Consider the following 23,662-nt stretch of genomic DNA (forward strand, 5'->3'; position numbering starts at 1 on the left):
TTAATGCAACTCCCTGCCAAGTGTTCCTTTTTCTGACTCCTTCCTGATGAAGCTCTCCTTCGTTTGTCTCCAGAAAGACCCAGAAAGGAACTTTTTTCAGAGCTGGTGTTTCACCAGGAAAAACGTTTTTGCTTCCATATGAAAGTCATATCTGACTTCCTTGGGACCTGCAGCAAATGCCTGATGTTTGCTTTGGTTTTCAGATTTGAATAGTAACACCCATTGTATGAACAACATTCCTGACTCTTATCTCATTGAAGGTGGGAGGGAATGCAGCCAGATCATGCCAGAGAGCTGATGAAGCTGGTGCACTAGTCAACATCTCAGGGCTGACTGGAAAGTCTGGAAAATGTCTTTTGGGGTGGAGCTGGGGGACCTGAGGAACTGATGATGAAAGATCTTTGCTCCTTGACTGGCTTCTTGTAAGTGTCTCTGAATGTTCCCTTTGTGCTCTCTTGAAAAATCAGACCTGACTGAATGCCACTAGGGAAAGAGAGATACCAGCTCACCGGAGCCTCCTTGTTTTTCTAGTTGGACCAGTCCCTCTTCCCTTGCCAAGCTAAAATGCTCTGTGCCAGACCATCCCCCTACTGGATAAAAACGGTACAGTCACAACCTTATGGCTTCCTCTCCACTATTTTATAGTGGGTTCACTTATTGTGTGGCTCACCTGCACAGCTTTTACCCACTGTTTTTCTCCAACTCCTTCACCAGACTTGGATTTCTTTTTCTTCTCCCACAAAATGTATTAATTATTTTGGATTTCCCAAGAATGCCTTGGAGATGCTAACTACCTTCTTACTAACAGCATGCTGGGAGAGACTTCCAAGGCCCAGCTTTAAGCTTTGCTTCTTCAGCCTCTCTGGCATGTCAAAGAGTGTAGGGAGCTGTGACAATCAGATAGACCTGGGTGACTGGGATGATCCCAGTTGCCTACTCTGGGCAGCTGCAGTATCTGCCCTGTGTGCAGGGAGAAGGGCGGAAGGGTGTTGTGTCTTGTGTAGAAAGTAATCTTTGACCCCAAGGGAAGGAGATTTGCAGTCAGGAGAGCTTGAAATTAATATCTCAGTCTCAGTGGAAGTTGTCTCAGCTGAAGACTGAAAAGTTTCTAGCTGTGAGAGAGAGGTGGATATCAAGCAGCCACAGCAGGTGTCCTCTTCAGTACATAGCTGGTTGCTCAATAGAAACAGACATCAGCCTTTACTCTGCCCACCAGGGGTTTGTAAAATGTACCTGTTGGCTCTTTATTGCCACTACAATAAATTTCTGATACTTCCTTCTAGAAGTGGTGGGCTTTCCCCTCTTCGAGAAGAGCCTATGCAATGCTTCTCGCTTCTCCTTTGTCAGGCACTTTATCTCCCTGTCTCCTTCTCTAGCCAGAGCTCTTCCCAGCCCTGCTGTGTGGCTGCTTCTCCCTGTGTGAGTCCATGTATCTCTGTGGAATCTTATGCTGACCACTGTACCCTTTCCCAGCTTGTGAGGCTTTGTCCTGTCATTCCCTACTCACTCCTGCTCCCATGCTCTGGTAAGCTAGGCTGTGAGCTGGGTGGATGGATGTTCCTTAAGTAAGAGGATAGCATGGCTCACTGCTTGGCTGGTTGGGTGGCTGGGGAAGAGCTGAGGTGTCTGTTTTCCCTCCTGGAGTGCCTTGAACCATGGAATGGACTGACATGGGTTTCCTCTTCTGTCTCATAATCCAGAAGACACCTAGATTACCCCCTTGTCCTTCCACCATCTGAAACCAACATAGATCTAATTGGTTGGATCTGGGCAGATGAATTGGGAATTATATTAAAACAATACCTGGACACTTCCCCGGTAAAACAACTGCCTATCCAAATATTTCTGTTGAATTAATGGAATTTCATCAAGTAATTTTCAGCTCAGAACTCAGCATCAGGACATCTCTTTTAGAAACAGACATCTTGCTTCAGCTACTTCAAGTGATGAGAGAATCTTCTATATCCTTAAGCACAAGTTTTAGAGGAAAGTTTTTAATTAATACAGCTCTTGAAGTTTGTCTTGCCTGATAGCGCTGAATTAGTGTGGGTTTAGTTTAATGTCTCTACCAGGAATTGTAGAGGCACTTGAGATTCCACAGAAAAATGTGGCACAACAGTTCTGATAATGGTGCCTTGTTCTCAGTAGGTTAAAGGGCTCACTGCTGAGTCCCTGTACTGGAACTGGTGAGGAAGGAGGCAGTTTTCTCCCTTGGCAGATGATGATTTTAGAGGTTATTTATACACATCTCTCACTATGAATTGGATGGAGAAGAAATAGAGGAGCAACCAGGTGTCTTGCACCTCCTTCCCTTCCCCCCAGCTCTGACACCTCATAACCCTATTTGGTGGAAAAGTTAGCCTTCAACAAGATATTTGTAACTGAAAGGCTTTCTGCTTTATACCCAGGGATAAGCTTGCATCATCCCATTATCAGGAGATATCTTGTATCCTTTCAGATGTGAACAGATTGTGCACTTCTGCAAGGCCAAAGGATCACCCAAAGTTCTGATTTAGGGTTTCCATCTCAGCTGAACTTCAAGGAAGCCTATCTGAAAACACTAAGAACATCAGTGAGTGAGCAGATGAGGCTGCTGTTTTACGGCACTTGGCCTTTTAGAGTCACACATAACTCAAGTCTTCCTGGGGAGCAGAAGTGTGTGTATTTGGGAGAGAGAGGGTGGTGAAATACAAATCCCTTCACAGCACATAGCTGCAAAGGCAGGTGAAACTGTGCATGAGGTGTGTTTGTCACACCTTCCATGTGGGTGTTTAGATAAAGCTCAAAAGTCTGTGGCTTGCTCCATCAGTGGGTCGGGAGGTTAATTCAGTAGGAGCAGATCCCCAAGGCAGCAGCTTTTTGAAACACTCCTAAAGAACATTTGTTCTGGGAGACCAGACTGTGAGGATCCTTTTAGAGATGATAAGTAAACATGCCCCAAGAAAAGGGAGTATGCTGAACTTCAAGGGAGTCTGACATAACTCTTATTTTTACAGCAAATGCAAAAAGTGCAGGTATCTACAAGTATCATGTAGCTTCATTTGCCGTGTGTGCAAAATCTGCACTTATTTCCCCCTTTTAGCCCTTAAAACAAAAGAAAATTTAATATAAATTAGCCAAATCAGAAATTATGGTATCTGCAGCAGTCAGATCTTTATATGGACTTTTCAGAGTCTTGCAGCACCCTGACCAAACTGAGTAAGAATGTTCTGGCTGTAATAAATTTCAAAAGAGATTTGGTTATGTTTACGGATAAAGATTTCAAGATATAAAAGTTTCTTTGTAAACTCAAGCATTCCTAGGCTTTATATGTGCTCCCTCAAGTACAGTAATTTCACGATTATAAGCCACACTCTTTTGACTAAAATTTTGGTCCCAACCTGGAAATGTGGCTTACACTTCGGAGCGGCCAATATATGAACAAAGTTCTGAAATTTCCCAACCTGGAAGTGTGAGCCACGGTGCCGAGCCAAGCTCGCGAATTAAGCACCTGCCAGTAAAAACCGCTGATCGTGTGATTGTTACAAATTGGTTACTCTGTTGTGGGGTGAGGTAAGTGGGCTGGGCTCTCTCACACCAGCACCGTGGGTGCGAGCGGGCTCCATCCCTGCCTCCTGCCACCGCCGTGGGTGCGAGCAGGCTCCGTCCCTCCCTCCTGCTGCCGCTGCGGGTGCAAGCGGGCTCCCGCCAGCACGGCGGGGCAGCGCCGGGCCAGGGCAAGTGAGCACAGCAGTGGCGGTGCAGGCGGTGGGCGGGGTGAGTGAGACTGGCGGCGGTGGCAACAGCAGCCAGCTGGCTGGCCCCGCTGAGCGGCGGCAGCGGCGGTGGCCAGCCCCAAGCGGCCTCGCCAAGCGGCGGTGCCGAGCTGGCCCACCTGGCCCCATCGGCAGCCCCGAGCTGGCCGAGTCTGCCCGGCCCCAAGCTGAGCCAGTAAACCCCATGATCCTGCAATTCCGTTACTAATTCGTTACTTTGTTGCACGCGGGTTCTCACTGCAAATGAAAGTGCGGTTTATAATCTGGTGCAGTTTATATATGGCCAACGAATGAAAAGTTGTTGACACCTGATGTGTGGGCTTGCAATCGGGTGCGGCTTATAATCGTGTATACTGTAATTATATAGTACCAATATGAGGTGGAAAGAGCAGAATTTATTGAAAAATTTCTTGTTTGTCATTAAAGTAATTTTATTTACAAATGCATCTGTAGTAAAAAAGTCTTTAAAGCTTTTTAAATTTAGTTTTTTAGAGACTTAAAATAATAGTCCTCCTCTTTTTTTCTTCTGAAAAAACAGTATTGTAGAATTGGGAAAAAATCTTTATCTAGGTAAAAAAAGTTATTTAAGGAATATTTTGAGAAGAAAAATACCAAAATAAATTTATGGGATTTGATAACTTCTGCTTTATAAGCTTAATTTTAAGGGAATAATTCTCACAAATAAGAATCATTGCCGTTGACTAGCATGGTACAATCAGGATGCCCTCTATGGGTGGCTGGGGCTGGAAACAAAGCAGAAAGGATTTTCCACGGTAATTCAGCCAAGAGGGAAACAGCATTATCAGTGACCAAGATGACAACAACATGGCAACATGTTTATTTAGGTCTGGAATTAGAGGTTGACAGCACACTTGACTGTCAGTATGTATACATACAGGTGTGGCCCTAAAGAGATAGGTGAAATGCTGTACTCTGAGAGAGGAAATAACCCACAGAAAACACCTGCATCTCACTTGTAATGCTGTTTTTAGAAGTTCCTATTGAAATTAAAAGAAGACCATTGGCATGGGTGTATATTGCATAGATTTAAAAAATGGCATGCTTTCTTGCTTTTTAATTTTGTTTCTAGTTTTTCCTGTTTCCATGGATCACATGGAAAGAGAAAAAACTAGCACAGGAAAAAGTAGCACAGGAAACGAAATATTGAAGAAGACATGAAACACTTTTAAATGCTGGTGTGAGTTGATGCAGTGTGGCACATGAAGCTGTGGCTTAGTGTTTTTCATCACCTCTAAGAGCTCAAACTTTAGAGCTCTACCTAAATTTCACAAATTTTCAGGATGAAATTACTTATTAGTTAGTTATCAAAAATGTGCCTAATATCCACCTTTTTTTCCCATGTAAATTCAGTGATCCTTCAACTTGTTTCATTCTTTGACTTACTAATGCAATACAATTTTCTCAAGTAATAGGCATGCAAGTTGATTTTTCTTTTTAATTTGTTTTCTTGGTTCATCAAAGCAGAAGTTGTAATATGCATGAACAAATCCAGAAAAGTTATGATACCTCACCCCAATAAACAGGTAATCCTAGTACTGATCCAGTGTGCATCATGACAAGCTCTAAAATGTGCACAATGAGAATGGATATGAACCTGAGGTGGAGAAAGGAATTAAAAATTATGTACAGCACAGCTATCAATAATGCGTGTGATTAAGGGTAGAACCTTATCTTAATTATAGACTCACAATCTAGAATTGCTGCATTGTTTGCAAGTAATTATATCAATGAAGTGGTTCAAGATGCAAACCAGTGATCAAAATCTGGTTGGTCGAGACAGTGTCAGCTTAGATCCTGGTGTTGTCCAGAGGGAGAATCCAAATTCAATACTGAAGTTGTGTTGTTGGTGAAATTTGGGCAATTGTAAGCTGAATACATAATTAACCATTGCCTTAGATTTCACAAAACTGTTATTTTCCTAAGAGTAATTTGCTCTTGTATTTCAGCTCCTTACCTCTAAGTATTGTTTAAAAAAAAACCCAGATTGTGCATAGTAATTTTCCTGGGAAAGTGTGTTATTTTGGGAAGAAGAAAAACCCCAACCACAAAGCCCTTCTCTGGATATTGAGATGTTTTTTCTCACCAAACCTGATTTTCTCTCCAGAAGTTGGAAAATCCCCAAGTGGACAAAATTTTAATAGCAGTGTGAAAGTTTTAGAAAGCTAATTATGGATAATTGAAAGCAGGGAGTAGGAATGAGAATAGTTAGATGACCTTAATTCCAGCTGTCACTAATACACATAACTATAATGAAACACTCATGTCATTACATACCTTTGAAATTGGTTGCACCAAGCATAAACACAGTACTTTAAATCCTGACATTATCCCATGTATTAGTCCTCTTAATTTCATTTATCCGAAAGACCAATCTTTTTAGGAACTACTGTACAAGGATAATTATTCCTCTTTTGCAGATATGGCCTCTGGGAGCCATCCAGCTGAGCTCCTTATTTCAGTGCAGTCAGGCAGTGCTTACTCATGCCTCAGCTTTAGCAGCCCTGTTAACTGAAACTCTGTGAGGAGTTTGTGATGCCATTTGCTGATGTTTGGGATCATGCAGCTCTTGCCCGCTGTGAGACCTGCTGTCTTTGCGCGTGTGGTTTCTGATGGGAAGGTTTCTAATCCTGTGGTTTGCTGGAGGCATAGGGACCATTGCACTTGCTCTCCTTCAGGTCCGTTTTCTTCACCTTGGGCAAGGACTATGGCTATAGGACTGTGGTAGTAATTGGAATGTCTGTTTCCAAGGAGAGTGTGATGTCCACATCCTGGTTTGGAACAGTGCCACATTCTTTTTTTTGCTGTCCCTGTCACTCTTTCTCCTTATATCCTCTCTCAAACCCTTAGTTGAAGTCATGGCAGTAAAAACGTCAGGTTCTCAAAGGGCCAGCTACTGGATTTGTATTATGGTCTGCTCTAAGGGCCTTAGCATGTTGAGCTGTAAACTGGGGAGAGTCACTGAATCAAGTGGTATGTTGCAATTAATATTTATGGTCAAAAAGTTTAAAAACCACTAATAATAGGCTTTACATCCTTAATAGCTACTGAGGTAAGAGGAAGAACATAGTATGAGGATAGCTGCCAGCAGGCAAAAAAGCAACAAGAGGGATTGTGCTCCCAAGCCTACTGAATGCTTTTGAACATCCCATGCAAGCAACTCAGTGTGTTCAGCAAATATTCCTGAAGATAGCTCTGTCAAACTAGATTTAAGATAACTTTTTGATAAACTTTGTGACCCAGTGTGTGGTTGCAGAGCAGTGTGTGGTGGGAGAAAGTGAGGGCTTGACACAGCCGGCCTTGCTGAGTCACTTCCAGACACAGCCACGCATCTGGGCAAGCCCAGCTCATGTCGGTTCCATACCATTCTGGAGCGATGGGATCCTTGTCATGACCTATTTCCAGAGTCTGGGTGTTTTTTGGGTCTCAGGGAGGAAGGACATATTGTGTGACTCTGAAATCACAAAGATTTTTACATAAAAGAATCACAAAGAGTTCAATAGGTTGCTCACATGCCTTAGAAGGTTGAGCATGGTGCCGCACAAGAAAAAGAATATGATTATGATGTCTGGCATTTTTTTTGAGACAGAATAGGAAAAGAAGTCTTGTTCATCAAAGTATAAAACAACTTCTGGCTACAAGGAATAAGGAAGAATTTCCTTTTTGACTGGGTTTGTACAGGTGGGAATGTTTTGCTCTCTTACTGCATCTTTGGTGCTAGCCACTATTAGTTACTGTATTGGATGGACCAGCACTCAGGAACAAAGTCCAGTTTGTCTAAAAAAGTTGTTCTACATAGAGAGAAGTGTAGTAAAATTATAGACAATATGAAATTAAGATGAGGAAATTAGAAATGTCATTAAGCCAATCTAGCCAGCAATCATTAGCTAAAAGAAAATCTTGTTTGGACAAATGCTAAAATAAAGACTGTCAGAAAAATGCTTCTCATTCGAAAGGAGCAGGGCTTGATACTTGGTTCAGAATGCTCACAAACCTTGCCCACAGCAACAACTGTCACAGTTGAGCTATTGCTAGACAAGGGTGAGGAAAAACAGTGAGATACACTCAAACAGTGGCAAATTTAAGGAATCTGGTCATGACTGTGTCACTTTTGAGGAGCTGTAATCAAAGCAAAATATTTAAAATTAGAGTAAATGCTTCTGCTAAGCAGATCCAGGTCCCACCTAGTCACTGGACAAAATCCTAGCTGCTTTTGCTCCCATAGTTGTTACTCAAGTTGAAAAGAACACTATGAGCAGGCTGGAGAGAAAATGTTTTCTGTTTGGTGTGTGAAAGACTTCACCAAAAAAAGAACTGTGAGAACACAAGGCAGTACATAAATCCATGAAAGTTTTTATCTGAAGGCATCTTCCTACACACTCTCATCTTAAATAAACTCTGTATGAATATAATGATTACTCTTAATAATTCAGATTACTAAAATCATAGTTGAAGGAAAGAAGATATTTGAGTCATATTTTCCAATTGAATTTATCAGCAGGTGAGCAGTAGGCCACATGCAGAGGTTTATCTAGCATTTCTTTCATGATAAAACACAGTAGATTGCAAAAGTAAAAAATGTTAGCTCACATTTGAAGGTGTTAAAGGTCCTGCAAGATTCACTGAAAACAAAACCACCCTTCAGTTATTTTTTTTTTGTCTGTGGGTGATGTAGTGCTACAGCAGCTCTTAAAGGTGGGAAAGTTAGTGACAGTGTAATGGGAAAAGTATCTGCTTTCTCATTCAGATAAGAAAATGTGAAAGAGAATAGAAGTAATACAAATTTGGTATAATTTTAAATTATATACTTCCTGTTCTCCCCATGAAAATAACTAACATGCCTTCTGGATTGAATATTCTGAAAACAGTGCCTGTTGCTGATACCTTAGTTGCATTTGGATTCCATAGATTCTTCTTGTTAAAAGCACTGAGTGTAGTTGTGTTTTGTGAGACACCACTGGAAGTCTGTCTCTGCTGCAGTACATAGTGTTCCTCATCAGACTATATGCAACATCTTGAAAGTGGTCCAGGCCAAGGAGAAAAGGAGAAAGCTAAACATGTTGGGAGTACAAAAAATACAGTCACACAAATTGCAATGATACACAAGAGAATGGGTGATAGAAGTAAGGATCCCTGTATCTGTTGCAGAAGTGCAGGTGGAAAGTGTAGCAAAACCACATCTGAGACAATAACGTAGTTTGAAAATACGACTGTCAAGAGAAGATTAAGAATTTGGGAACGTCAAATAGACGTAACCCTCTCTTGCAAGGGATTGCGAATTCCTGCCATCTTCACTCCCAAGCTGAAAGTCACTCTGCTTTCACTGTACTTGTTAGCAACGCAACAGCCTGAGGTGCATCTCAGCCCAGCTCAAGGCTCTCTTTTGATTGCCAAGCATTCTACAAAGAAGTCGCTGTCCCAAAGATCTCAAAAGTTCTCAAAGACTATGCAGCCAAAGATAGCACATGCCACTGCATGCCACAAAGCTGGCAGTGCTGCTTAGCCACATGCTTCTGCTTACGCAATCACTGGTGAAGCAGTTAACACTGTGACAGAAACAATAACCATCATTTTAAAAAGCAAAGCAAAAGACCATCTTTTTGTCTAAGGGCAACTGCTTCCAATAACCAGGGGAGGTTGTGGTAGAACAGGATGCAGAATTATAGAAAATAAAACGCTTTTTAATTAGGTGCATCATAAAATGCAGCTGGCAATCTGCATTCTATATATCTACAGTAGCTTGTTGCAGTTGAGATGTCTTTTTCCAAATGCCAAACTAATTGCAGATAACTGCCAGTAAGAGCCAGGAAAAATATTGCTAAATGCATTACCATTGAAAATGTTTCTTTTTCCCTTACTAACATATGCTTTAAATCACCTTAAAATAATCATTGTACAATATTCATCTTGAAACTATTCTACTTCAGTATCCCTGTGTAATGCCATAAAGCTTCATCTTGAGACAGCCAAGGCTGGAAAAGGGGGGTTTGTGTTCCTTGGGAGGAAATATGCACAGATTTCATGCTTACATGCTTGTTTCTGTATCTGATATATTTCAACATACTAGTAATTTGAGAACAATTATTTTTTCCTTTCATTTGGAAAACAGAACATCTTGAGACTTGGCTAAAATAGACTGCCTTTAAGGGCTAAATTCTGAAAAAAACCCCAGCTTACATGATGTTGTAAAGCATTTCCATACAGTTTTTCCTGTAATGCATTTGATGTTTACAGGATATGTTCAATTTACTTGGTCTTGTGGTGGGAGGAGTTGCTGCATAACTCACCAGTGACTCTGCTATTTCTCAATCCTTCAGTGATCCTGAGCCCTTCCTGGCAGAATTTCATGCCATGTTATATCACACTGGGCTGTCTCAGAATGATCATGCAATCTTGAGATGACATCTTGACAGGATGTGGTTAAGCAGGAACCAGTAAAGATGGTATTTGGAGATTGATTCCTTAGGAGTCCTAGATTTCCAGTTTCTGATGAGAATTGCTTGACAATTGTCCAAGCATGTGGAAAATCACAAGGGTGATAGGGGAACATGATAATCGAATCATAATTTGAAATTATTGGTGGTTTTGCTATTGACTAAGGGTAAATGCTGTGTCAGAAAGGACCCCTACAAAAAAGGCTGAGTGTACTGCAGAGCACAGCATACTGCATCTGTTCTGTGGGTAGTCCTTAAGAAGCTGTGATTTGGAAGACTGCAGCAGTATGTTCCAAGGATGTTTATGTATTTCTCATTATACCTGGGAGTGGACGAGACAGCACTGGAGTGGCACACTGATGTAGCTGTAGGACATTTAGAAAAATGAGCTTGCTTTTTAATGATGTATCTTAGGTCAAAGATGAAATGGTTAGAAAAGGTCTGTGACAAAAGTTATCTAGAGGCTGGGCTGCATTACGTTTCTTGACTCTGTAAACCGGGAGTTTGTAACTGAATGCTGTTTTCTGAATGCTCCTTCCAGCAGCATGTCTGCTTCCCTCCTTTTTGTTGTTATCTTATTTTTTTTTTTTCAACAGATCGACAAGACCTTTTACAATTCCATTTTAAGGAAAAAATACATCAGTTCACGCTTAATCAGAGTGAGGTATGTGAGATTATAATAAATGCACGCAACAGAGATAAAATTAAATGTACACCAAGCCCAGCTAGATCTAATTCAGAAAAGCGTATTGTGTGTAAAACCAGTGTATAATCCCTGACTGAGCATAATCTGGTACTGAACCCTGCTCTCCTTTGGATCTTAATGCAAAAGATACCCTTCAGTCAGTCCAAATTCCAACAAGTTTGCATTCAGATCTTGAGCAAGCTTTAGTTATTACAGCAGAAATAACTAAAGCTATCTAAAACCAAAAAGGATCTTCAGAACTATTTCTTACACTGTAATGCAGATGTCATTTCTGGCATTGCTGTTGCACGGGGCTTGTCAAGTAAAACCAGGCTGTGCTGGCTCAGAAAGCCCCACTTATCATTGTGGCTCTAAGAATGGGCATAAACTGCCCAGGGAACAGTAGCAGCACAACAGAAGTGTGATAACTGCTTCTTGCTATGCTTCCTGCCTTCAGGAATTTACCACTTGGGAGTTCTTGAAGTGGTTGTGATTTGTTTAGCACCCCTTGGTAGCTATTTTCCAAGGACTTATCTATTGTCTCCTATACTCTTGAAATCCATGCACCGCGGTCCTGTAGGAAGGACGTAGTTTGAAAACAACCTTCTTTGGATCACTCAATGCTCTTGTGCTGAAAGAGATGATAAAAAGTTGATAAGTTGATCACCACTCCCCCTCTCCATGCAATTACTGATGCTGGATCCTCCCATCATATTCCTTTTCTCTCTTGTATTCAATGAGCCACTTTTTTTTTTTTTTTTAATGCTAGACTGTTTCTTATCATCCTGTTCCATACATCTCTCAGGTCTGCTATTCCTGCTTTTTGGACATGAAGGGGTCAGACCCATAATTGAGATTATTGCTGATCAATGTAGAGCTTTTTTTCCTCTTCTACTCTCTATTCAGCTGCCAATAATACATAATGTTCAATTTGATTTTTTTTAACCATTGTTAAGTGCTGAAAATGATCTTTTTATAGAACTGTCTATTTTAGTACTATGATCTTGCTTCTGAGTGACAGTGCCCATCACTTTGCAAACAAACCTTGTATGTCTTCATAATCGTCTTCATAATCATAGACTAAAGCTGCAAGACTAAGAACTAAAGATCTAACCCTTGTGAATGTTTTTCTCCTTGTTCTTACATGGTTTTTGACATCTTGCCTCTTCCTCTACCTTAGTTTAATCCCCAGTTACACAAAAGTCATTATTGGAATGTAGTTTTAAGGATATTTTTTGATACTGACTGGAGTGTTGCAAGCATAGGCAGGGTGATTTAGGGAACTGAGAGGCAAATATGTAGGGATAAGTGATATTTTTCATTACTTCTTGTTCCCAAGGACAGACTGAAGTACTTGTGATCTTTGCTATGTTGGATGCGAGGTTTGTATGCACCACAGCTTGTTTGCTTTTTCAGATATACACTTTTTATGCCTCTTCAAGCACTCAGACTGCAAGTTCTTTTGAGCAGGGACATGGTTGCAAATTTGCTTGGAAAGGACTGTGCGTATCTTTTGGCTCAGTATAAGCAATGCATTAATAATAATGCCCTCTGCTCACTGAGAAAGACAATACTAATCTTGACTAGATGTCCTTGACTCTGGATCTCTGCTATATAAGTGAATCAAGGTGGGCAGTACTTACCTGAGGGTTTCGAGAGGTGTGGTGTGCTTGCAAGAGTTGATATGGTAATTCCAATGCGGCATAGCACAGGAAGAAGAGTGAGGGGAAAGGTGAGGGAACACCTCAGAAATGCAGAGCAACACCCACAGTTGGATCAGATAATATCTGGAAAATAAACGAAGTGGCAATCACATTGAAGTTGGAACAACTGGAAAAAACAGTCTGTTGAAAAGGTCACATATGACTTCTCAGTCTCAATTACGAGATCCATGAGGCAAGGAGTGTGTCTTTCTGCTCACCTATGAACCATTTGGCATACCGTGGTGTGTTTAAAACACATGGCCTTTTCTTTCCCTTCACTGGTGATATCAGCCATGTCTGTTTCAATTTGGTATCTGTTCCTTTCAAAGATTAAAGCCTGATTGCGTGAGTTCTGTATAAGCTGCCTGTCTTCTATTTTCCTTTATGTAATTACAATTTCCAAGACTGTGAGACATAACTAGGAGATCTTCTCTTTTCCTTTCCTATCTAAAGACAGATCAACCTGCTTTCAGCTCTCCCCCTTTATGAAGTAATTGTGATTTCATCTGTTGTGGCTTGTGTCTCATTGCTTCGTGGTTCAGGTGGGAGGAGGCACAAGAGAGAAGGTTCCTGGTGCAACCTCTTACTTTTCCTTTGTGATGACAAGGGACAAGCCATCTGCAAGTACAGAGGCAAGATTTATTATGCCAGATTATTCAGTTTGATGTTTTAGTCTATCATTCCATCTCTTGCGGTATCTGATGCCTTAAGGAAAAAGAAATACTACAAGGCTTTTCTCCCTTTTCTTTCCTCTGATCTCACATTAAAACTGTGGAATTGTGTGTCTCAATATGTGTGCTGCTTGCACTTTTCAATGAGGTGTTAAAAGCCCTTTTTGTGATCATCTCTTTAATAAATATGGGTATGCTGCCAAGTTTCATTTATTGTTGCACAACATGAGGTTATTTAGGAACATTCTCCAGGAGGTTGCTGTGGTGGAATTAGATTGTGTGGTCTCGTTCCATCTCCCAAAAAGGCCCAAGTACCTTTTTGATGGTATTGTAAATTTTTATTCTGTGTATGTACAGGGCTGTTGAAAGATCCATTACCATTGAAAGATCCAGATACCATTACCTCATGTTTCTGAAGTGCTGTTTATCCAGCTTTTCATTATAATCAAATTAGTTCATTCCTTCCTCTCTTCTGTCTCAAGCATGGAGTCAGTGACTGCTTTTCAGACTCTATTATAAAATTGGTCTGGCCATTTGTTCACAGAAAGCATCATGCTGCCTTCTAGCCTATGATGCATTTGACGATTCAGCATTCTTGGATTTTTTTTTGGAAATTCTTTCTCACAAATGTTTGGAAATGCATCTAGTCTTTTATGTTACGTTGCCATTGCTAGAGGAACTAAGATAAAAGCTAAGAAATGCAGAAATGGGCTGAAGGTAACGAGACTCTTTCATTGGTTTGTAGCCCAGATACTGATGGTGTGATGGCAGAGGCTTTGCTCACATTCTGGTTCTCCTCTACGGATTCTAGAGAAGCATTGCAGGAAAGAGTTGAAAAGATCTTACGGAGGGGCCTGAAAAAATACACAGGACCTCTGCGACTAAATGTCCGATCTTCAACCATCTCAAGTAAGTATATTACATTTATTTTTAAAGTAATTATTTCCATTTCCTGATTGATGAGACTTGGTTTTTCCCTTTTGGTTACAGCTTTTGATGTTACTATGTCTGAATGGGTCTTTTGTGCTCCTTAAGTTAGACCAAAATAAGTGGCAAATGCCCCAAAATCTTTCAAAAATATCTTAAATATGGATAAATGGGAGCAGTTACCTTGTGGTTTCCTATTACAGCCTCAGCCTTCCTCCAAACCACAGTTCCAACTTTATGTTACTGTTATGGAGCCTGAAAGTGCAGGAAGAGTACTTGGATGACAAAAGGAAAGAACCAATGCACTGAAAAAATAAATTTGGTGGAGGATCAAAATCCTTGTAAACTCCCCAGAGGAAGGGAAAGAAAGACAATGTTTTCATCTACATGATTTCTCAGCTAGGGATTCTATCCCCTTCTTCACAAAGCAGACATGAATCTGAAGGATATGAACATTAACTGCACTATCTTCTACACTTCAGTTCTGCTACAGAATTTTTGTGCAGGCTTAGAATCTTGTCTCTGTCTTGGCTTCAGTTATATATAGTCAGCAATTTTTCTGGGTGTCAGACTTTTCAAGGAATGGGTTGCTGATTGACAGGTAGGGGACAGACACTTGCTCCATTTGTTTTGCAGAACTGCTTACTCCTAAGTGCAAGGGTGACAGTACGGTAACAGGGTGGGTGCTTGCTGCTTGCTATTCCTCATTAGATTACTTGAACCAGCAGAAATCTGCAGAGGTTAGACAGCTGTATTTAGAGAACAGACAACCTGGGCCAGATTCCATGCCGGATGGATCCAGGCTCCCTCCCATACAGAAATGAGCAGAAGCAACTTCTTGTTCCTCCTCTTGGTGCTTGAACTGGGCACATATTTTGCATCATGGTAATGCAATGAAACTCAAATATGAGCTGTCACACCCTCACTGTTTCTGGATGGGCCAACTATCCTTTCCCTTTGGAATGGCTCAGGATGATAGGTGTCATCCTTCTGGGCAAATCATCACCATTTCCCTGCAGTGTTGTTTATCTGCCAATAGTTCCTGTTCAACAAAGTGCAGGTGTAAATTCTCCCAGATAAACACAGTGTGTGGGCATCAGAGAGATTCCAAATTTTGGTTTCTTGGTAGATTTCTTTAAAAGTTTAGTAAAAGACGACATGACACAATAAAGCAAAAGTTACAACGATCGGGTGCTTGGCATACCACCAAGAGCACACCTTAACTCAGAGAACAATTCGTTAAATGCATCAACTTGTTGCATATTCGTAGATCTTCATGCATAATTCAAAATCACCCCTCCCAAACGGTAAATCAACATTTTTCCCCTTTTTTTTTTCCCTTTGTGGCTCTTTCTTGTCGGTGAAGAACTCCTTGATACTGAGATCAATATATCTTTTTCTTGGGAGTTTTGGTGTTTGTCACCCCTGTCCTTTATCTAGATAGGGATAATCCAAGAAAGTGAAGCATTTCCTAATTATCTTTTTACTATTCTCTGAGATAACTATATGAACAAAAGCTTTTTACATCACCATGTTATAGTCCAAAAAAATATATTTATGACACTACTATTTGTAAGTTTTGCTAATAGCAGAACTAAAAGAAACTATATTCATTTAGCGAAGTTTTTCAACATTATACATATAGCATTCATTTTAATATTTGCGAAAAAGTCAATAATATAATATGTACAGTAATTTCACGATTATAAGCCGCACTGAGTATAAGCTGCACTTCTGGGTTTCAGAAACTTTTTGTTTTTTTGTCCATATATAAGCCGCACCTGATTATAAGCCACATGTTACAATACAGAGTGTGATAAAAGGTATCTGGTTCTATCACCATCTGTTGAGAGTGGGGACAGTGATCCTTATCTCAATGGCAGATATCTGCTAATGGGCCATCCATTGAAACCAGGCAGGGCATTGTTCTTTATCTTTTCACAACCCATCCTTCCTCCAGCCAGTCATTTTCTGCTAATGGCCCATTGATTCCCACTGTGGGACTGATAAAATTACTGCATCCCATTGGAAGTTGCTCCAGCCAGGGGGAAGAACCCAACATTTCTTACCAAGATAAAACAGAGGTTTTGGGACACTAAGGGAGCCCCTTTCTCCACTGGACTCCAGAGGAAAAACCGGATTTCTCCACATCACCACTGGACCTCCAGAGGGAAACTGCACCTTGTACAGGAACACTGCTCCAACTGAGCCACATCTGTCACTGCAGGAGGATGTAGCCACCATTTAATGGGACTGCTACCAACACCCTGCCTGATGGGGTGTCAGGTTGTACTCTGACTTTGTCAGGGTTTGGAGTTTGTTCCTTTGTAGTACTGTATTTCTATTTTGATTTCCCTAGAAAAGAACTGTTATTCCTCATTCCCATATCTTTGCCTGAAAGCCCCTTGATTTCAAAATTATAGTAATTTGGAGGGAGGGGGTTTACATTCTCCATTTCAAAGAGAAGCTCCTGTCTTTCTCAGCAGACACCTGTCATCCAAACTAAAACAGCAACTTTTTGTTCTTTGTCCATATATAAGCCGCACCTGATTATAAGCCGCACTTTGGGTTCGGACCAAAATTTTAGTCAAAATGGTGCGGCTTATAATTGTGAAAATTACTGTACTTATAACATTTACACAGTTGGGCCATGGGTTAGTGAATTTTGAATCTTTCCATTTAATTTGATGTTTTACATAAGAACAAAATTGGGAAAAGAGTACAAAAATTATTGCTAAAAAAGGACTGTGATCTTATCAAGTCAAGCTTTTCTTGGCTGTCCCAGCCTAACCATAAAACACTGACTACACAGGTCAGCTACCCATTACAGACTAGTATTGTGCAAGTGCTATGACTGACACAAAGGAACATAAATAATACCTTGGTGTTTCTATGACATAACAATAAAAGGCTGTCCAAAAAATTATTGGATCTTTCTTTGCTAAGAAGATTTCAGTGGTGATATGAAGCTTAGGCCAGCTCCTGAATGGTGTTGCCATTTCAGGTTGACTCAGGAGAAGAGTATAGAATGGAGAGCTCCTGTGCTTTTAGAGGAGATGCTGGTCTCAATTTATAAAATTTATTCCTCGCACCAGGGAGAAGTGACAATTTTCAACAGGTCCTAAAGGTTCCAGAGAAGAATCTAGATTTTGCATTTTCTGTTTTTCTCTCCTGAAATATCTTGTCCTCCATTAGTATTTAAATCAGGGAAATCTAAGAAGCCCTAGATTTTGTCTATGCTCTGCAGGCAGCTTTCTAAATCTTGCTTCATTGTACCTTTTTGCCAACTGGAATCCTTATTCAGCATAAGGCATTTTCAGAATGACATCTTCATAATGGCTTGTAAAAAATCATTAACCTGTTCTTTGTAACCACCTTATCAAAACATTCTAATTTAGGGGCCACGATATAGCTCAGTTTAGCTAGCATAGCTCACTAGTTGAACAAATCCAGGTCAGGCATTTATTTCTATCACATGCTAGGGGAAGTCTGATAAAGGGAACCTCCTCAAATCTTCCTCCCCCGAAATAATCACCTTGTTGTTCAACACCATGTCTCAACTTGTGCTTCACTCACAAGTATTTGCCTTGAGAATCAGCACCAACAGATTCCTCCAAGCTGGGTGCTACACTTGGGACCTTCAAGTTGCAGTTAAGGGCAGCACTACAACACTAAGGAGTCTGCTACACTGAGGGTAGACTTGCTTTGCCTCTGCATTCCTGAGGATTGGGAATAAAGAGAGGATAATGTCTAAACTCGAAGTATTTTCTTAGTTAATTTTTTTCCTAAAACAGAGAGAAGCTTGTTCATACATATGTGAGAAAATAGAAAATGTGCAAAACTTCAAGGAAAACAAGATAATACTGTCTCTGGTTTGTCTGCCACAAAACTGTAGATGTTCTTTACATAGGACTGCAAAAATACATTTTCGTCAGGGTACCTTCAAATGTATTATTACTGAAGTTCCTGCTTTCTTATTTATTTAGACTTCAGAGTTCCCTGATAAAGGATGGTTAATATCCAGACATTCCCTCTGCTTTTGATAGAAAATAAGAACTGACAGAATTCTTTGCACTTGTGTACAAACCCCACTAGAAGCCCAAATATTTTAAGTGAAGAATTAAGCAAACTAATTCCTACCTTCCCTGAAGAGCAGTGTAAGGGCAATCAAAGTGAGATATCAAAGTGTCAGATGGCTTGGAAACACCCATGTTAGGACTTGCTCTTCCACTGGCACTGAATAGAAGGTGTTGCAGTTTGCCTTCTGTGCAGTTTTGGCAACACAGAGTTCTCCTACAAGGCTGATTTATTTTCCTGAGGGTTTCTTGGTAAGAAGAAGAGTCACCTGACAGTCTGGATCTGTATTAAGTAGGTATGTTGTCAGGTAGGTTGGAAGTATCCCAAAATGTATTTTTGGGAATGTACTTCTGAAATCAGAAAGCAGTTTTCCAGATCACTGGCACTGTCAAAGTGAGTAGGAAGTATTCCCACCTGTTGCACAGCCAAAGGTTTTGACCACGAATAATGAGTCATGAATTGGTTTTGATCAACAAAACAACTGTTATTGTTTCTATTTATCTGGAATCTGGGACTTGCTAATGCTCCTAACAATTACAAAAGTACAGAACCTGGTAGACAGATTGTTACTTTCTTTATTGAGTCTTCTGTGGGAGTCATGCAGATGAGTGTCTGACAGGGTTGATGAGGAATGTTCCATGTCAAATAATGTATGGAGCTGTCTGGATATTTGCACTTTATCAGCCACAACAGCATCTCTGGGGAGTGGAACAGAACATACATCTGTACATTGGGAAACGGTGGAGACCTGATATTCCTTCACTTTGAGGTCACTAGTTTGGCACAGGGTGGTACATTTCAGTAAGAGTCTAGGGAGAATGATTGAAATGAGAGGGACTGAAATGTATTTTAAAGTTAGTATTCTGCAAGGATGTGCTTGTGATAGAGAAATTAAGTTGAAAGTCATCTTGACGTCAGATACATTAATTTAATGATTTTTCTCACTCAAACCTTGTTTTTTCCCTGCCTTGTCTACAAAGGTTGAGAGCAATCTGGGCTGCCTTTGCTGTAGTACAACATTGATTGCAGCCAGGACATGAGTGTAGGTCAGGAAGAAAAGTAATGCTAAAAATCATATCTGTTTGGATACCTGCTCCAAAACTGGTACATAGCAGATCCCTCCTTGGGCTGCAGGACAACTAGATGGAGTTGGAAGTACTCTGAAAGGTATGGACCTATGTCTGCCTCATGGACAGGATTAAGATATTGATAGGGACGGTGGAGGGAGTCATAAATGTGAGGACAGGTAAAGTGAACATCATCAGGAATGGAACAGCTGGGTGACAGGCACAATTAGAGGCACAATGCAGTTGTGTCTCTATCAGGTTACTCTACTTTGTTGAAGGAATGAGAATTGCATCACCTGTATCTAAGCCATGTCTTGCTACTTCTACAAGGGTGCATGAATCTGGGGAGGTAATTACTGTTGAGAGAGCAGTGAAAATATTGGAAGGTTAGTGGAGAGACATTTTAGGATGTATGAACTATGTAACTGCACAAGAACATGGCTTTCCTACTGAACCCAAAGCTCATGTTTTGCCATCTTTCAGGACATTCCTGCAGTTCCTTCTAGGTACAGTTTTTGGAACACAGCTGAATCTGCTGCTCACTTTCCCATTTCCCCTGTACTTCAGACCTTTGTGGTCTTTTCCGTAATTAAAGGGCATTAGAGTAGAGCTATTATCCCCACCTCTGTCTACACTGCAGGACATACAGTCTGTGACATTCCTCTCAACTGCCCAGTTTGGTGACCTAATGAAATTTGCCAGTGATCCTCTTTTCGTCTGCATGTGCAGTTGTTACCCTACATGACACAGGGTGAGGCCCCTGTTTCTGAGAATTTTGTAACTCTCTCTCCTTTCAATAAAGTTGTTATTAAAATGTGGCAAAGGACAGAGGGAAAAATGCTTTTTTCTGATCCCTGGTGCATTTCCCAAAGCTGTGCTTCAAATGCATTTCCAAGAATGTGTTATGAGTATTGAACGACATACTCTTTCTTATTTTTATTTACAATCCTTTCCTCCATTCATATCCCTTTTAAGATAATCTCTACCTTACCTTCTCTGTGTGAAAAAACATCTTAGACAAGCAAGATGAGGAAACTTGATATAGTAGAGGATGAAACACGCAGTTTGCTTTTGAGACTAGAAGTTATGTTTTTACATCTAGAAAATCTATAGGTGTAGAAACCTATAAAGAAAATCAAGTTTCTTTTACAAATCAACACCTGTGAAAAATATGTAAGTGGGTAAAACTGCATCAGATTGTTAAAGCATTTATCATCTTTAATTTTGCCATCTCTGGCTCTTTCTATGCTGAAAATATATAATATCCCCTAATAATTCATTTGCTTGTCTTGCTTGCAGTATGTCAACAGAATGTCTGATACACTTATGTCACAGAGTTCCGTCTGATCTTTTCCTTTTAATGTAAACACTGAACTCTGCGGATAAAATGAAATGAGGCAGCAGACACATGACTGATTCCTCTGATTCAGTGACATTGACATTATTTAGCGTTGTAGCAAAATGAGCACATTTTTCCACAGGAACCTCTGAATCCCTCACAGATAAGATGTCCCATTCAATCTGCAGTTAACTATGAGCATTTCCCTCCATGTTTGCTCAAACATATATGTTGAGGAGTAAAAATGTTCTCTACTGATAATTTATTAACTTTAAATAGTAAATGCAAGTTCATAAAAAATTAAGAATTTAAGTGTATTTTAGAGTTATTTTGGTTAATAAATATGTAAAATAACTGAATTAACAAAATCGCTTGTCCAGTTGGAGAGCAGAGCCCTCTTCTGAGAGATGGAACCCCCAAGCTGCTAATTTCAATAGATTGCTGTGATTTTAGTTTAAGTATTCATTTTATTATTAAACTTAAACAATCTTTAATTCATTAGCAAGCTCCATTTTACAGGTATCTAATGCAGGTTCAAGTCATACCTGTTTACAGTAGAAGCTTGAACACTGTTATCGTAAACATGGCACAAACAACTACTTTTGCAGCCATATGCTATTGGGGCAAGATATGACACTTTAATTGTTACTAAATTATGCCTTTTCTTGGTAGTGCAAACAACAAGGGCAACTAGTAAATGAGCAGGGCAGTGAAATTTTCTCTTGTGCCTTACAAGTGACTGCTTCAAGGCAGGGCTTGCAACACGTTGCTGGCACAATATGAACATCTGTGCTCTTGAACAGGTCAAAATGTGAAGCTGGTGACAAATGAAGGCAAGCCCCTAGCAAGGTAAACCAGTAAGCAGCCTGATTTTCCATGGTATCATGTAACCCAAAGTGCTCCCTGCTTTTGATGGGATCTGCTGTGGGCTCAGCTTATAAAATAGGGTCAGTTAATTCAGTTTTCCAAACACATGCATGTGTTCTGCATTTGGGACCCTACCCTGGTGAATACAGCACTGAATTTTCTAACAGACTTTCACTGGCCTTTTTCCTTCAGCAGAGGATGCGTAGGAGAGTATAGCAGTGGCATAGTAGTGATTTATTTTAAGATATGCTGGCATTCAAAGCTGTACAGATTGGCAGTGTGTGTATGTGGAAGGCTTGTTTCTGCAATTACAGAAGTTGATCCAACTGGAAGCAATGGGAAAATTTTGCCCATGTGAGGTTTGTACGTTTTTCTAGGTGCCTCATAAAAAGGCAAACAGAGATATAGACAGGTGCCTTACAGAGCACCTGTGGCTCACAGCAAAACTCGATGCAGTGGGAACATGCCAATTGAATTGCTTCCGGCACTGCACTTGAACAACCTGGTTGCTCCTTTTGTCTTCTCAATGAGCTTTGCAACATAATGTAAGTGATAATACAGTAAATTCACGAATACAAGCTGCACGGAGTATAAGCCGCATATCCGGTGTGTTGGCAACATTGATGTTTTTGTCAATAAATAAGCCGCACCCGGAATATTAGCCGCACTTTAGTTTGCCGCGAACTTTCACAAAGTCGTCATTTAGTAACACAATCGCGGGATCGCTGGGGCTTACTGGCTTACTGCCGACCTTGGAAACATTGTTTCCAAGTGAAAAAAGACACACCCTTTATTTACAAGCCGAAAAAGACAGGAACAATAGTGTGGTCATTTTGCGAGCATTCCCAATGGATCCGCATTGCCTTTAAACAGCCGCTCAGCCGCGCGGGCAGGCAGCTGAGCTCCAAGCGGAGCCACGTCTCCGTGCTGGCACAGGAGCGGCTGCTGTAGCTCTCACAGCCCCGCGGGGCCAGAGCGGCCGCTCTGGCCCTCGCGGCCCCGCGGGGCGAGCGGCTGCTGTAGCCCTCTCCCTGTGGGCTGAGCGGCTCCCCCAGCCCTCTCCCTGCGAGCCGATCGCCCGCTTCATCCCTCTCCCTGCGGGGCGAGAGGCTCCCCCAGCCCTCTCCCTGCGAGCCCAGCCAGCCCCGCAGCCGCACAAGGCTGAAAACACTTTAAAAAGTACAGAGAAATATCACACACTTTTATCGAACTGCCGAGGTAACTCACCCCGATAACAACCCCCGCCCCTCAGTAACGCCGCCATCCACAGGCAGGCAATAAGCTGTTCTCTGATTGGTTCATCGTCGGAACAACAGGAAACCATGGATTTCAAACTGTTTCGGCTCGGGACTGGACTGGTATGATACTAGGTAAGGGCAGATATCACATTTTTGTTCATAAATTAGCCGCACCCAAATATTAGCCGCACTTCTGGGTTTCCACCAAAATTTTTGTCTAATTACTGCGGCTCGTATTCGTGAAATTACTGTAATTGTCTGCAGGCTTTGTAATTATGAATTATGAGGTAAATGTCTCTCCACCCAGAGAAAAGCTAAAAAACATTTCAGTCAATATTGCACTTAAAGGCAAAAAGTCCTCTTTTATTGTGAATTACATTTGTTGATTTCTTACCAGTTTCCAGATATAAAGTATTGGTATGACTCAAGTGATAAAGTAGTTCTGAAGGCTGTATGAATTTCTAGGAAAACATTGGATGCTCATCACAGTTGAAAGAAACAAGAAGAGCCAGATTTTTCAAAGCAGTTCTGGCCAATAAAAATATACAGGGGAAGTGGCCAAATCCTTAGTAGAGTTTAGCAAACAGTAATGTTTACACCACCGCTGAATCCCTCTGCTGACCTAGCTTTTGCTTTGTGATATTATTCCATTTTGATGCAAGGGTTCCAGGAGACAACCAACCATATTATCGATGGAAATTCACAGAATACAGCTAGTGTTACTGAAATGCAATAGTATGTGGACATTCAGCATTTTCCTCCTTTTTGCATATGAATTGAGAAAGTACTGGTGAGCATTTTTATTTGAAAGAGGACCTTGGAAGTTTTGTCTTGCCCACCAGTGAAATGTAATTATTGTCATCATGTGAACAATTCCTGTT

The 23,662-nt window shown here is 40.9% G+C and overlaps 1 protein-coding gene across 1 annotated transcript in view; it reads left to right on the forward strand.

Annotated features, from left to right (window-relative positions):
- LOC116996778 (transmembrane protease serine 11E-like) overlaps positions 1 to 23,662 on the forward strand; it is a 43,207-nt gene that overhangs the window by 11,713 nt on the left and 7,832 nt on the right. The window contains exons 4-5 of the mRNA XM_033060750.1: positions 10,804 to 10,871; positions 14,012 to 14,175. Of these exons, the coding sequence (XP_032916641.1) occupies positions 10,804 to 10,871; positions 14,012 to 14,175 (232 nt within the window). The remainder of the gene's footprint in view (positions 1 to 10,803; positions 10,872 to 14,011; positions 14,176 to 23,662) is intronic.

This window comes from Catharus ustulatus, chromosome 5, assembly GCF_009819885.2.
Source record: "Catharus ustulatus isolate bCatUst1 chromosome 5, bCatUst1.pri.v2, whole genome shotgun sequence".
NCBI lineage: Eukaryota > Metazoa > Chordata > Aves > Passeriformes > Turdidae > Catharus > Catharus ustulatus.